The following is a 14,413-nucleotide window of genomic DNA, read 5'->3' on the forward strand; positions in this document are numbered from 1 at the left end:
TTGTTCAGTTCAGAACAGGCTTTCCATCTTTCTGCATTTGTGTCTAGGTAAACCTCAAAATTACCCAGTAAAATGAGAAAGATGACTGAAAAATTTTCCCCCCAATATTCAAAGCAATAAAAATCAAAATGTTAATAAACGCATGGAGAAGAAGGATGATAATGATAAGAAAAGAACCCTTTGGTTTTGAAAACTGTGGAAGGAAAATCAACAAAAACACATCAAAACTCAGAGTATAAATATTGAATATAATTTTGTAGAATTGACCAATAATATCTAAGGCTTAAATAGAAGCAAGTGTTTTTCTGACATTTCCAGTCTTGAGTCATAGTTTACTGATGCATGAAATCTGTTTTTAGTTGTTAATGTCTAAATCATCAAGTTCTCATATTAAAAGGAGAAATTAAACCCAGAGACCCAAAAGCAAGGCACGCTGGGCAAATTTCAGAGTTGCCAAAAGTTTACAGTTTTTGAAAAGCAGATCTTTTGGTGGGGGAAAGTTTGAAACACTTTTAAAAACCATTTTGCAACATTTCCTGGAACTCTGTGTGTGTCAATGGTTTTCTGAAAAAAAAAAAAAAAAAGTATGTTCCTGCAGTGGCTCTAAAAGGAAGAAAAAATTAAAATCAAAAGAAAAAAAAAGAAAAAAGAAAAAAGAAGAAAACCATTGAATATACTATCTGAAACCCTTGGTCAGTCGCTATTAAGAACCAACAAATGAGTTTTATACCCACTATGTTCTGGCTGATTCCCCAAGTGTTTCTTCTTCAGCAGTGATGGGCATTCTCTTTTTATTACATGTTACAAATGAGGGAGAAAGTACAAAGAGATACCTAACCAAGGTGGCACAACTGTGAAATCCGATCATTTGAATTGGGTCCTTCTTGTATTTAACTACTAAACCAGAGTTCAGAAGCCGGGGAAAAAAGCACGCAGGGCGAATAACATTGCTCCCCACATGGATTCTCTGTAAGCCTGGCTGCCGAAACTGCCTGTCCTAACCTGTAACTGGTTTTACCTAATGGCTTCTGAAAAACCTGCCGCAACTCAAAGACGAATTTTACCCACCATCGTCACTCAGCAATCAGAGCTTGCCAGCTCCCCAAAACTCGAGGAGTGCCAATGAAGTTTCTGGAAAAACAATAGATGACATTTCTTCTTTTAATAAAACCTACAACTTCCTCTTCATTCTTTGGACATATCAAGGGCCACCTGGTCTGTGTGTATGCCCCGAATTGCAATTCTTGTTTTGTTGTTGTTGTTTTTTGAGATGGAGTTTCCCTCTTTCGCCTGGGCTGGAGTGCAGTGGCGCGATCTCAGCTCACTGCAACCTCCGCCTTCCAGTTTCAAGAGATTCTCCTGCCCCAGCCTCCTGAGTAGCTGGGTTACAGATGCCTGCCACCACGCCCAGTTAATATTTATATTTTTAGTAGAGATGGGGTTTCACCATGTTAACCAGGCTGGTCTCCAACTCCTGACCTCGTGATCCACTTGCCTCAGCCTCCCAAAGTGCTGGGATTACAGGCGTGAGCCACCATGCCCTACTTTTTTTTTGTTGTTGCTTTTTGAGGCGTGGACTCATTCTGTAGACCAGACTGGAGTGCAGTGGCATAATCTCGGGTCACTCAGCCTCTGCCTCCCGGGTTCAAGTGATTCTCCTGCCTTAGCCTCCCAAGTAGCTGGGACTACAGGTGTGTGTCACAATGCCCGGCTAAGTTTTGTATTATTAGTCGAGACGGGGTTCACCATGTTGCCCAGGCTAGTCTCGAACTCTTGACCCTGGGAGATCCACCTGCCTCAGCCTCCCAAAGGGCTGGGATTACAGGAGTAATCCCAGTAGAGATTCATATCTACATATTTTATTTGAGTTTGACATATCTGTGATAAGTTTTTTTGTACACTGAGTTCAGAGTTGTAGCTGAGACTTAGATTCTAAGTGTCCCGTTTGCCAAGTTTTTAATACTTGAATTTGAACATTGCCAGCAGGGAGTGATGAGTTTCGCAGGGCAGTCTCCAGGACACCCACTTCTCATGAGACTCAGCAGAATGACGGAGAGCTCTGCCTTGGGGAGCCACATGGAGATGGGGCAGAGTTAAAAAGGTGGCACCACATGGTGTCCTGCTGGCAGACTCACCTCATGCAGCGCCTTAGAATATATTCCTAGAAAGAGTTGTCGGCAAAGATGTTAACTTTCTAGGGTCCAAGATTGTCCATCATTATTCACTGTGATTTAGAGGAGTCTTTCTTCCCAGTCTCTTGCATAACTGTCTAGTCAAATAATTGTAATGTAATGTTGGGGTTCAGGGGCTCAGGGGAGCCCTCAGTTCCCCTGAGAGGACGTTTCTCCAGGTTCTTGGTCTATCAATCCCCAAGAATGGGAGAGGAGACCACGGCACACTGCGCGGTAAACGCCAGACTCAAACGTGTTTGTAGATAGTGCTTTATTTAGGTAGGGAGAGAAAAAGGAGAAAGAGTGAAAGAAACAGCTAGCTCCCACACCGAATGAGAGAAAGAAAAGGCGCTCTCACACTGAGTGAAAAGGGTTCCCAGAGGGAGAAAACCAGAGAAGGAAAACTCCCCTCATACTGAGTGAGAGAATCCAGAAAGATGGAACCTGGGAGAGGAAAGCAGCTTCCACACTGAGTGGAAGGGAACTGAGAGAGAGATGGAGTTTAGGGGAAGACAGGCTTCCACTAGAGAGTGTGGAAGGCGACTCCAGAGGGGAAATCCAGGAGAGAGAAAGACCGCTTCCACGAAGGGAGTGTTCATGGAAGGGGACCCAAACACGGAGTCCAAAGGGGTGAGGAAGAAGGGGACTTTTAACCTAGGAGGAACCCCCACCTTCTCCGAGACCTCTGGCCAATAAAAGGAGTTCCTTGGAACTTCAGCTGGAATGATTGACTTTTGACCCTTTCCCACGCCCCCGAAAATTAAAGCAGAGACCCTTAAATCTCCCTCTGGATGGAGAGAGATGGGAGGGGGCATGGCGCTGGGAAGTTCTTGCCCTTAAAACTATGCTCCTTTGTGGACCCGGAAAGAGAACACATTCCCTCAGTAACATTTTGAATTTTTGAACTTTGAAAGGGGCACAGTTTGCTTTCACTTTATATTCTATAATCCCCATTTTCTCTTTTCTTCAGCTCAGACACTGAAAAAGTCCATAGCAAGAGCAGTTCTTAAAGCATGTGCTAGAAGGGAGGGGCTAGGAGGACAGCCATATATCTGTCTGAGATATGCGACTTCGGCTAATATGCACAGACCAGTGACTTTTAAACTTGATGGGCAAGATTTAAAAAATTGCCAAGGAGGTTTGTTTAACATGCAGACTCCCCCAACATCAATTACCGCAGTCCTGCTCCCAGCGTATCTGACTCGGGAGATCTTGGGTATACACTGGCACCTGCATTTGACACTAAGGTTAATAAGTTCTGATGACTCTCTACTATCAGACCAGCTGGCACCTGCATTTGAAACAAGCACCCCAAGGGATATTGGCACAAAAGATCTGTGGACCACAGTTTGAAAATTTCTTCCCAGGTTTGCATGTGAGTTCTAGAGAGAGGGTACAAATAGAAAATGAAAAAGTTGACTCTAAAGAAAATCTCTGTGAGAATTGGGCAATGGTTCATTGCAATCTATGCTAGCTCATGGCAGAAAGGGGTGGTGTTTGGGAAAGGGAAGTGTTTTAATTCAGCAGGACACCTTCAGTGCATCTGGTCCAGGGTGAATTCACCACCACCAGTGGGCAGCAATAGCAAATGCAAGGCATAGCAAATACAAGAAGCTGCATTGGCAGCAATGGTGGTCACAGTAAAGATTTCTGGGTACCTCTCTGGAGAGGAAGGAGAAGGGTGACCCCCATGTGGTGGTTAGGACTTGTTTGACATGGACTCAAGGCAGCCCTAGGACCTCCCAAAAAGATTGCAGGAAGAGTTTGAGAGGAGAAGGTCTTGAGGATTTTCAGTAAGGCTTAACAAAGCTTGCTCTAATGTTGGGAAATGCTGAACTGAAATCTCTCCTGGTGAGAACTGGCATTACGACACAGTTGTTAAATTGAGCCCTGATTGTGGGCTGAGTCCTCTGCTTGGCATTGTCCCTTTAAGAGGCTGCTATGTCTCCCCCGTTCTGTATCTCCCCGTCCCTCCCACCACCTTCCGCAGTTATCAATGTTCTCCACATTCCTCAGCCTCAAGCTTCTACTCAACCAATCCTACCCCGCAGATGTCAACTGGATCTTCACAGTGTTCCCACCCTTTTGGAGTTATTTAGGAAGATTGTTCTTAGATGCACCAAGTGTGTCCAGAAATAGCCTGAGGGAAATTCTGATGCTGTTAAGATAGAAAAGAATGTTTCCCTAATGGCCATATCACCTCTATCTTAGAGGATTGTTAGGAAGATCCAAAATGTTCCCAATTCATGAAACCAGCTCTAAGTGGGGTTATAAATGTTGAAGATGATTGGAGTAAAGCTTCAAGTTCTATCTCCTTTAGCCAGCTGCACAGATCCAAGAACGCTCCTCTGCAAGTGGGACCCCATAATGACACCCTTAGCCTACCCTGCTCCTTAGCCCCTGCGACAGACACAAGTCAGTACCAGGTAGGTGGCCAGGCATAAGCTCGTGCGACCGTAAGCATCTTGCATGTTAATATTGGCTCCCATTTTCAACAGCAGCTTCACTGTGTCCACTTGACGTCCAGAAACCGCATGCATCAAGGGCGTGCATCCTGGAACGAGACATTGCAACAGCCTTTAAACATGTTTGACTCATGAAACTGATGAGCAGTCTTTATTGGCCTGTTTATTTATTTATTTTGCTGTTTGCAATACAAACGCAGCTGTTGAATTATATGGGATTGAAGGGAGATGAAGCCGATTGTTGCTACATCTATATAAACTGTATTTTTTTATTGGCTGTTTTCAATCTTTTGCAATTTTGCAATAATTGGCTGGGTAAAACATTTTGGGTAGATGACAACAACTGTTTTTGACTGTGTCAGGGATCAGCATAATTTAAGACATAACAGGCAGATTTATCATGACTTGGTTTGAACCACTTAGAATCTGGGAGTGACTTTGGAAAGCTGCTCTGTCTGGGCAGATGGGTTCAGCACATTGTCATTGGAGGTAGCGGGTGCTAAGGGGCAGTGATGGTACCCAGCCTTGGATTGCACACATTCTTGCTGAAAAAGTGGCCACCTGTACTGAAAATGCTTCTCTGTTTTCAGAACCAATGTAGCCCAAGGTATTTAGTTTTTTATGTGTTTTCTTCCTGAATAAAAATCGAGATAAAATTACACATTCTGATGAACTTTGCAGGGTTGTTGGAATAAGCCAGTCTCATGGGGCAGGATCCAGGTTCTTCTCATTTCTTCAGGTGAAGAAATCAAACGTCAGATCTGCCCATTGCCCAGCTGAGACTTGTGTAGATGTCTGGATTGGAGGTGGTGATTCTTTTCCAGATAAACTGCAAGCTATGACCCTCCGAGATCCCTGAGAAGGGTACATCCCAAGATTCCTGTTTGTTTTGTTTTGGTTTGTTTTTTGAGACGGAGTCTTACACTGTCACCCAGGCCGTAGTGCAGTGGCACGATCTCTGCTCACTGCAATCTCCACCTCCTGAATTCAAGCAATTCTCCTGCCTCAGCCTCCAGAGTAGCTGGGACTACAGGCATGCATCACGACGCCCAGCTAATTTTTTTTTGTATTTTTAGTGGAGACAGGGTTTTACCATGTTGGCCAAGATGATCTCGATCTCCTGACCTCATGATCCGCCCACCTTGGCCTCCTAAAGTGCTGGGATTACAGGTGTGAGCCACCGTGCCCAGCTAAGATTTCTGTTTTCACTGTGAGAACACCGAGTTCAGAGTTGTGGCTGAGTCTTAACTTCTAAGTGTCCCTTTTTCCAAAGTTTTCTTTAATATTTGAATTTGAACATTGCCAGGAGGGAGTGATGAGCTTTGCAGTGCAGTCCCTAGGACACCAGAAATTGAGTTGCAGTTGGCAACTGCAACTCAATTTCTCTCCAATTTTTTTCCTTCTAAAACTCTTTTAGTCATCTGTACTGGGAAAAAGCAGCAATGAAGTGCTGTGTCTTAAAATAGTTGCAAAATTTCCTTCCTTTCCCTTCCTCCCTTCCTTTCTTCCTGTCAACAAGTGGTAATTATAACTATTGAAAGAAAAAATGGACGTGCTGCAAAAGGCAATTATTGAAGCAATCTGTGAATCTGAAATGCTCAGTAAATAAAGCTAAGGAATTCCTAGATACTATTTTCATAAAATTACATGCTATGTCTGGCTAATTTACATCTATCTTGAGAGCCTAGCTTACCTATAAAGTTTTTCAGGGAATACCTTCCTGACCCTCCATTCTGAATTGGATGTCCATGTTATAATTTTTATCATCCTATATTTTTCTCTAGTAACTCTTTTAACAATTCATTTCATAATTATGTGTTGATTAGCATAATTATGTGTTTAAAACTTGTCTGTTCTAAGCTACAAATTCAAAGTGGAAGGAACCACATCTCTCATGTTCATCTTTGAATCCTTAGTACCAACCACTGTACCTGGTACTGGGAAGATATTAAACAGCAATTTTGAAATGCATAACCAAATGATTACTGAACAAATTTTTTTTTTTTTTTTTTTTAGAGACAGCATCTTGCTCTGTTGCCCAGGCTGGAGTGCAGTGGTGCAATCATGGCTCACTGCAGCCTTGACCTTCCAGGCTCAAGCAATCCTCCCTGTCAATATCCCAAGGTGCTGGGATTATGGGCATGAGCCACTGCACCTGGCCCAAATATTTCTTCATTTTAAAATAATTTTCCTGAGGTGTCTCTAACTGAGGTTTAGGAAGGAGTGACAGATTTATCTCCAAATGGGTTCCAAAATTTATTTTAAGTTGGTACATTTGTCCCTGTAGAAAATAGAAAAAAGAGACCCTCAAAATAAAACAAGTAAGAGAATATAGCACTGTTCCTGTATGTAAAATTAATATGTAAAAGAAAAGATCTTCCTTAAACAAAAGCAGTGGGAAAAGTAACAAAAACCAATAGCAACAACAACAAAAATAAGGTACTTAGGAATAAATCTAACTGAAGAAAAGCAAGACTTATGTGGATAAAAATTATAAGACTTATTGGGTGACATAAAAGAAGAACTACACATGGAAAGATGTACCATGTTTATGAAGGGAAAGACCCAATATAATAGAGCTATCAATTTCCTGAAAATGAATCTATACATTCATTGCAAGTCTAATAAAAACTCAACAAAGCTGTTGTGAAACTTGAAAAAATTCTAAAATTTATCTGGCAGCATAAAGTGCCAAAAAAAATTTCAAGACAATTTTACTGTAGAACTAAAGAGGATTATTGCTTTTTGAACCAACAAGATTAATTATATAGCCATGGTAATTAAAACAATAAATATATCAACAGAACAGAAGAAAAAGTCCAGGAAATACTCAGACCTATTGGGGAACTCAGTATATGACCAAAGTGACATCATAAATCAGTAGGAAAAAAAAAGTATTCAATAAATGGTGCTGACAAACTGGGTATACAAAAGGAATACATTAAAATTAGATCTAAAATTCACATCATACATAAATACTTTCCAGATGGCTTAGACACCAAATATGAAAAACAAAATTTAACAATTTAAAAAATGTATAGATGAATATATTTTATAACAATAAGACTAGTAAGGCCTTACTGAAGAAGACATAAAAACTGCAAATATAAAGAAAGCATTTTATTAAATCCAATTATATTCAAATTAAAATTTTCAGTATTACATAAGATACCATAAATGACCTAAAAAGGCTAGCTACAGATTGGGAGGTTAATTCATAAAACCAAGAAAAAATTATGAGCTAACCTAAATTACACCAATAATTCAATCAGAAAGAAAGAAACAATGTAGGAGGAAATAAATAGATATATATACATACAAGCAATTTGAGAGAGAGCAGACACAGGTCAGTAAACATATGAAAGATTATAAATAAAATAATTAGGGTATATGTATTAATATGACGTTGGGAAACCACTTCATACGTGTTGGATTAGCAATTATAAAACATCTGAAACGCCAGGTATTGTCAAGGATTTGGGAAACTCTTACATACTGTTGATTAAAGTATAAGTTGGGACAACCATTTTGGGGAGAAATGTGGCAACATTTAATAAAATTATAGGTGCTCATACCTTATAACCCTGTAATTCCCTTATGAAATAAGTTTATTTCATAAAGAAACTTTCACACTGATGAACAAAGAGACATAATCAAAGATGAATAATCAAAAATTGAACTAACAAGAAATGGCATAAATGAACATTTAATGGAGCAATACATAAACTATATTTGTGCAAATAAATGTCATAGAGCAATTAAAATGTCTGAGTGAAATTAATCCAGATTCACTTGAATAACTCCTGAAGACATAATTTTGAATGAGGAAAGCCAATTGCAAAACAACACACTATCATTTATGTAAATTTTATAAATCAAAATAACAATGGATTGCTATAAACCCAGAAAAAATGGGTTAAAGCAGAAAAACGGAAAAAGGAAAGATACACACCAACTTCAGAATAGTGGTTATTTTAGAGGAATGAAGGGAAAAGGGGTGGAATCGGAAAAGGACAAAAGGGGCCTTCAACTGCTCTGTAATTTTTTTCCTTTAAAAAATTCAAGGAAAGAATTGCAAATTGTCAAAATTATTAAATTCTGGGTGGTTGGTACATAGCAGTTTGACATGTTATTCTCTGTACTTTATGTTTTTGTTTTTTGAGATGGAGTCTTGCTGTGTCTCCAGGCTGGAGTGCAGTGGTGACATCTCGGCTCACTGCAACCTCCGCCTCCCAGGTTCAAGCGATTTTCCTGCCTCAGTCTCCTGAGTAGCTGGGACTACAGGCATGCACCACCACGCCCAACTAATTTTTGTATTTTTAGTAGAGATGGGTTTTCACCATGTTGGCCGGGATGGTCTCAATCTCTTGACCTCATAATCTGCCCACCTCAGCCTCCCAAAGTGCTGGGGTTACAGGCGTGAGCCACCGCGCCTGGCGAAATATTTTATATTTGAAATAAAATACACAAAATAAAGGGTGGAGCAACTTGGTCAGGTAAGGTGTGCAGGAAGGTAGCCTCAGCATCTTGTGTCCTTAAATGATCCACTTTACCACATGGTAAAGTGTTCAAGAACTTTAAAACATCTGCAGTATAAGATAAGGAGCAGAAAGAGCACCGACCAAGGACACAGAATATTTGGGTTCCAGTTCCAGCTATTTTATTAGCTATGAAACTTTACCTAAGAAACTTAACCACTTTGAGACTCATTGTGGTGTCCTGGGTAGTGCAAGGTTAATTACAGTATGGTTATGAAATTCCAAAAGCAACAATAGCTTGTATTTATTGAGTGCTTATTATGTATCAGGCATAATTTTGAATACTCTAGATGGATTAACCCAGCTAGTTTGGATTTTTGTACTGTCTTAGTCTGTTTTCTGTTGCTATAACTGAATACCCATGACTGGGTAATTTATGAAGAGAAGAATTTTATTTCTTTCAGTTCTGGTGGCTGGAATGTCCAAGGTTGAGGGGGCCACATTGGGTGAGGGCCTTCTTGGTGGTGGGAACTCTCTGCAGAGTCCTGAGGTGGCAGAGTATAACATGGCAAGGGGACTCGTGAGAGATGACCAAACTAGCTTTTATAACAGACCCACTCCCATGATTACTAACCCACTTCCACAATGACCCATGAGTGGATTAGTCCCAACAACCTCCTAAAGGTTCCACCTCTCAATGCTACTGCACTGGGGACCGGGTTTACAACACATGAAATTTGGGGGAACATATTCAAACTGTAGCATGTAACTGTATAAGTATTGAAACTGGGGATACTGATTCCTTCCACTCTAGTCCTTTTCAAAATTGTTTTAACTATCCTAGTTCCTTTGTATTTCTATATACATTTTAACTAATCTGTCTATATACACAAAAAATCTTGCTAGGGTTTGGTAGAAATTGTAGTCTCCATCCCATGTCAAGATATCCTTTTCAGAATTTGCATTAACCGGTAGAGAAATCTGAAGAGCACTGTGTGTTTACTATGTTGAGCCTTCTAGTCCACAAACATGGTATGCCTTTCCATTTATTAAGATCTTTTATTTAATTAGCACTTTATAGTTTTCAACATATAAGTTCTGCACATATTTTGTTATATTTATACCTTAATGTTTCTTTTTATTGAGTAATTTTAAATGGTATTATAGTTTAAAATTTTGATGTCTGCATATTCATTGTTAGTAAGCAGAAATACAACTTAGGTTTCTATATTGATCTTTTATCCTGTGACCTTGCTGAACTCAGTTGTAGATATATGTTAGTAGATTCCTTAGGATTTGCTCTGAAGACAATCAAATTGTGCAAAAAGTAGCAGTTTTATTTTTTTCCTTTTCAAGATTTATGCTTTTGGCCAGGCGCAGTGGCTCACACCCATAATCCCAGCACTTTGGGATGCCGAGGCAGGCAGATCACCTGAGAGGTCAGGAGCTCGAGACCAGCCTGGGCAACATGGCAAAACCCCGTCTGTACTAAAAATAAAAAATTCGCTGGGTGCAGTGGTGATCGCATGTGTTCCCAGTTACTTGGGAGTCTGAGACAGAATTGCTTGAACTTGGGAGGCAGAGGTTGCAGTGAGCCGAGATCGTGCCACTGCACTCCAGCCTGGGCAACAGAGTGAGACTCTGTCAAAAAAAAAAAAAAGAAAAAGAAAGAAAAGAAAAAAAAAAGGTGTATACTTTTAATTTCCTTTTCTTGCCCTTTTGCACTCTATTACACTATACTGAATTGGAGTGATGAGAGTGGACATTCGTACTTTGTTCCAGGTCTTAGGGGCAAAGTACTCAGACTTTCACCATTAAGTAAAATCTTAGCTCTAGGGTTTTTGTTGTCATTGTAGATACTCTTCATTATATTGAAGAAGCTCTCCTTTATTCTTATTTTTCTGAGATTTTTATTATTAATGTGTTAAATTTTGTCTAATGCTTTTTTTGTATTAATTGATATGAACATGTGATTTTTCTGCCTTAGTTGGTTAATTTGGTGGCTTACACTGACTTTCAAATAGTCAAGCAGTCTTACATCCCTAACATCTCTAAAGCAAACGCTACTTAGTCATGGTGTATGATTCTTTTTTCCAGGCTGGAGTGCAGTGGGGCAATCTCAGGTCACTGCAACCTCCGCCTCCCAGGTTCAAGCAATTCTTGTGCCTCAGCCTCCCCAGTAGTTAGGATTATAGGCGTGTGCCACCACACCCAGCTGTTTTGTATTTTTAGTAGAGACGGAGTTTCACCATGTTGGCCAGGCTGGTCTCAAACTCCTGACCTCAAGCAATCCACCTGCCTTGGCCTCCCAAAGTGCTGGGATTATAGGCCTGAACCACCATGCCTGGCCTATTTTTGTATATTACTGAATCCTATTTGCTAATATTTGGTTAAGTGTTTTTAATCTACATTCATGAAGACTACTGGTCTATAGGCTTATTATTGTTATTTTTTACATCATCTTTGACTGGTTTTGATAGCAAAGTAATACTAGCTCATAAACATAACTGAGATGTGTTTTTTTATCTTCTCTTTTTTGGAAGAGATTATGTGGGATCGATGTTGGCTATCCTTTAAAAGTTTGTAGGTGACGGGGGGATGGAGGCAGCAAACCACCATGACACGTATATACCTATGTAACAATCCTGCAAGATCTGCACTTGTACCCCAGAACTTAAAGTAAAAAAAAAAAAAAAATTATTTAAAAAAAGTTTGTAGAAATCTGCCAGGTGTGATGGCTCATATATATCTGTAATCTTAGCACTTTGGGAGAGTGAGGTGGGAGGATCACAAATCTCTGGTGAAATAATCCATTCCTGAAGATATATTTTTGGGGGGGATTTTAAAATAATGAAGTCGATTTTCTTTTTTCTTTTTTTTTTTACTAGGCAAAGAACTTTATTAACCTTGGTTTCAAACTTGATTCCCAGGCTTCTTTGGCTTAATTAGCTGCAAAGAATGAATTGTATATAAGCAAAAAACTGAAAAGAGCTGCAGTGTTCAAGGGGCTTGGGCTTAAAAATATCAGAGATCGGCCGGGCGCGGTGGCTCAAGCCTGTAATCCCAGCACTTTGGGAGGCCGAGGCGGGTGGATCACGAGGTCAAGAGATCGAGACCATCCTGGTCAACATGGTGAAACCCCGTCTCTACTAATACAAAAAATTAGCTGGGCACGGTGGCGCGTGCCTGTAATCCCAGCTACTCAGGAGGCTGAGGCAGGAGAATTGCCTGAACCCAGGAGGCGGAGATTGCAGTGAGCCGAGATCGCGCCATTGCGCTCCAGCCTGGGTATCAAGAGCGAAACTCCGTCTCAAAAAAAAAAAAAAAAAAAAAAAAAAATATCAGAGATCTAGATTTTATCAGATCCATAAACAAAAATTTCTTAAAAAGCAGTCATAATATAAAATAGCAGCTCCCAGTACCTTCTTCAAGTTTTATCTTCAGAAGTTGACTCATTTCAGTTTGCCTCATTCTTGGAAGCCTCATCAAAATTCTCCACAAGATCTGGAACTTCATCATCATCCTCCTCTCCAGTAGCAAGTGGTGCTTTCCCATCCACAGATTGTTTGGGCAGAGCTTCAGCCAGTCTCCTTAAACTAGTCAGACTGTCTGCACCAAGCTGGTTTAAGATGCTGGGTAGCATCTCCGTCAGCTGCTTTGTCTCAGCATGGCCTGTAATGGTGGAAGTGTTCTCTGCCAGAGATGCCTGAACTTTAGGGTTATTAAAGTGGATCACTGTTCCTTGGTTTGTAAACATATTCACCTCTTCAATGTCAGAGATATTGTTTACCCCTAACTTCTTTAAGGAGAACTGAAGTTTTTTATCATCTGCTGTGGCTGTTCTATGAACCACCTTCTTCTTCCTGCGAGCAGTTCCTTTCCCACCAATGCGCACTTGTGCCTGCAGTTTTGTGAGTTTTTCCTGGTTCATGATTGTTTCTTTCATCTTGTCAAAGCGGATAAGGGGTCGCGTGGGGGACTACGGTTGGTGCTCAGGGGGTCTTGGGTGGACCAACTGAAATTAGGCGCACACACGCAGGGATGCAAGATGGCAGCTGAAGAGCGAAGTCAATTTTCTAATTATAGGGCTCTTCAGATTATCTATTTTTTATTGGCTATTTCTTATTGTTCTGTTTTCAAATTCATTAATCCTTTCCTCTGCATCTTCATTCTGCTGCTGAGCTTATTTACCAAGTTTTAACATTGTGATGATTGTATTTTTTATTTTTAAAAACTCTCATTTGGTTTTCCCTTATATCTTTTATTTGTTTGCTTAGACTTTTTTTCTTTAGTTTTAAGCATGTTTTCAATTGCTCATTGAAGCATTTTTGTTACGGTTATTTGAAAATCTTTGTTAGATAATTCTAACATCTCTTTCATTGGCATCTGTTGATTTTTTTTTTTTTTGAGATAGAATTTCACTCTTGTTGCCCAGGCTGGAGTGCAATGGCACAATCTCAGCTCACTGCAACCTCCGCCTCCCAGGTTCAAGCGATTCTCCTGCCTCAGCCTCCTGAGTAGCTGGGATTACAGGCATGTGCCACCGTGCCTGGCTAATTTTGTGTTTTTAGTAGAGACAGGGTTTTTCCATGTTGGTCAGGTTGGTCTCAGACTCCTAACCTCAGATAATCCACCCGCCTCAGCCTCCCAAAGCACTGGGATTACAGGCATGAGCCATCATGCCTGGTCAATATTTTTTTTATTCAGTTGGACTCTTCCTGTTTCTTGTTATGACACGTAATTTTCTATTGAAACTTGGATATTTGGGGTATTATATTAGAGATTCCTAATCTTACTTAAACCTTCTATTTTAGCTGGCTTCCATGGACACTACTGTAAACGGGAAATAAAGGGATGCCACCTCATTATTGCAAGGTGCCATTAGAAATCCAGGTTTCCTACTTAGTCTTTGCTGGAATGAGTGGGGCTAGGGCCCCATGCCTTTTTGTGGTGTTTGGTTGGAGTAGGGACTTATTGTCTAAAAAGTTTTCTGTGTTTCTAGGCTGTTCCTTTCCTGGTCATTTTGCCAGAGAGAGAAGGCTTTTCTTCTTGTTGTGGTTTTTCTGTTCAGTGCCTCTTGACATTTCTGGGTTGCTAGCTTCTTCAGCATCAGTTCTGGGATAGTCAAGCCAAAAGAAAACCCTGGGAACTTACCGTCATGTCATTCCTTGGGTCAGAAGTTCTCAGCCAGTGGGACATTTTCTCTTCATCTTCCAGAGTCTTTATGTTTATACAGAAAGTCCAGGGTTTTCAGTTGTATTTAGCAGAAAGAATAGGAAAGAAGTGCATCTACTCCATC

General features: G+C 40.4%; 2 protein-coding genes across 4 annotated transcripts in view; both read right to left on the minus strand.

Annotated features, from left to right (window-relative positions):
• ANKRD55 (ankyrin repeat domain 55) overlaps positions 1-14,413 on the minus strand; it is a 133,917-nt gene that overhangs the window by 75,310 nt on the left and 44,194 nt on the right. For both annotated transcript variants that reach the window (XM_064375989.1, XM_064375988.1), the window contains one exon: positions 4,595-4,725. In XM_064375989.1, the coding sequence (XP_064232059.1) occupies positions 4,595-4,725 (131 nt within the window). The remainder of the gene's footprint in view (positions 1-4,594; positions 4,726-14,413) is intronic.
• On the minus strand, positions 12,455-13,456 carry LOC105720656 (transcription factor BTF3-like). Of its 2 annotated transcripts, XM_064375775.1 has the most exons (2): positions 12,676-13,456; positions 12,455-12,618 (listed from the first exon to the last, which is right to left on the minus strand). In XM_064375775.1, the coding sequence occupies exons 1-2, from the start codon at positions 13,058-13,060 to the stop codon at positions 12,572-12,574; spliced, it is 432 nt and encodes a 143-aa protein (XP_064231845.1). In that variant the 5' UTR covers positions 13,061-13,456; the 3' UTR covers positions 12,455-12,571. The 2 variants fall into 2 exon arrangements, with proteins under 2 accessions (XP_064231845.1, XP_064231844.1); XM_064375774.1 differs by having other exon boundaries at positions 12,455-13,456.

This window comes from Aotus nancymaae, unplaced genomic scaffold (assembly GCF_030222135.1).
Source record: "Aotus nancymaae isolate 86718 unplaced genomic scaffold, 86718_ANA_hifiasm-v0.15.2.pri h1tg000014l, whole genome shotgun sequence".
NCBI classification, from domain to species: domain Eukaryota; kingdom Metazoa; phylum Chordata; class Mammalia; order Primates; family Aotidae; genus Aotus; species Aotus nancymaae.

Excerpts from the sequence above, each read along its gene's own strand:
- LOC105720656 (XM_064375774.1), bottom strand. The coding sequence starts at position 13,060 with ATGAAAGAAACAATCATGAACCAGGAAAAACTCACAAAACTGCAGGCA.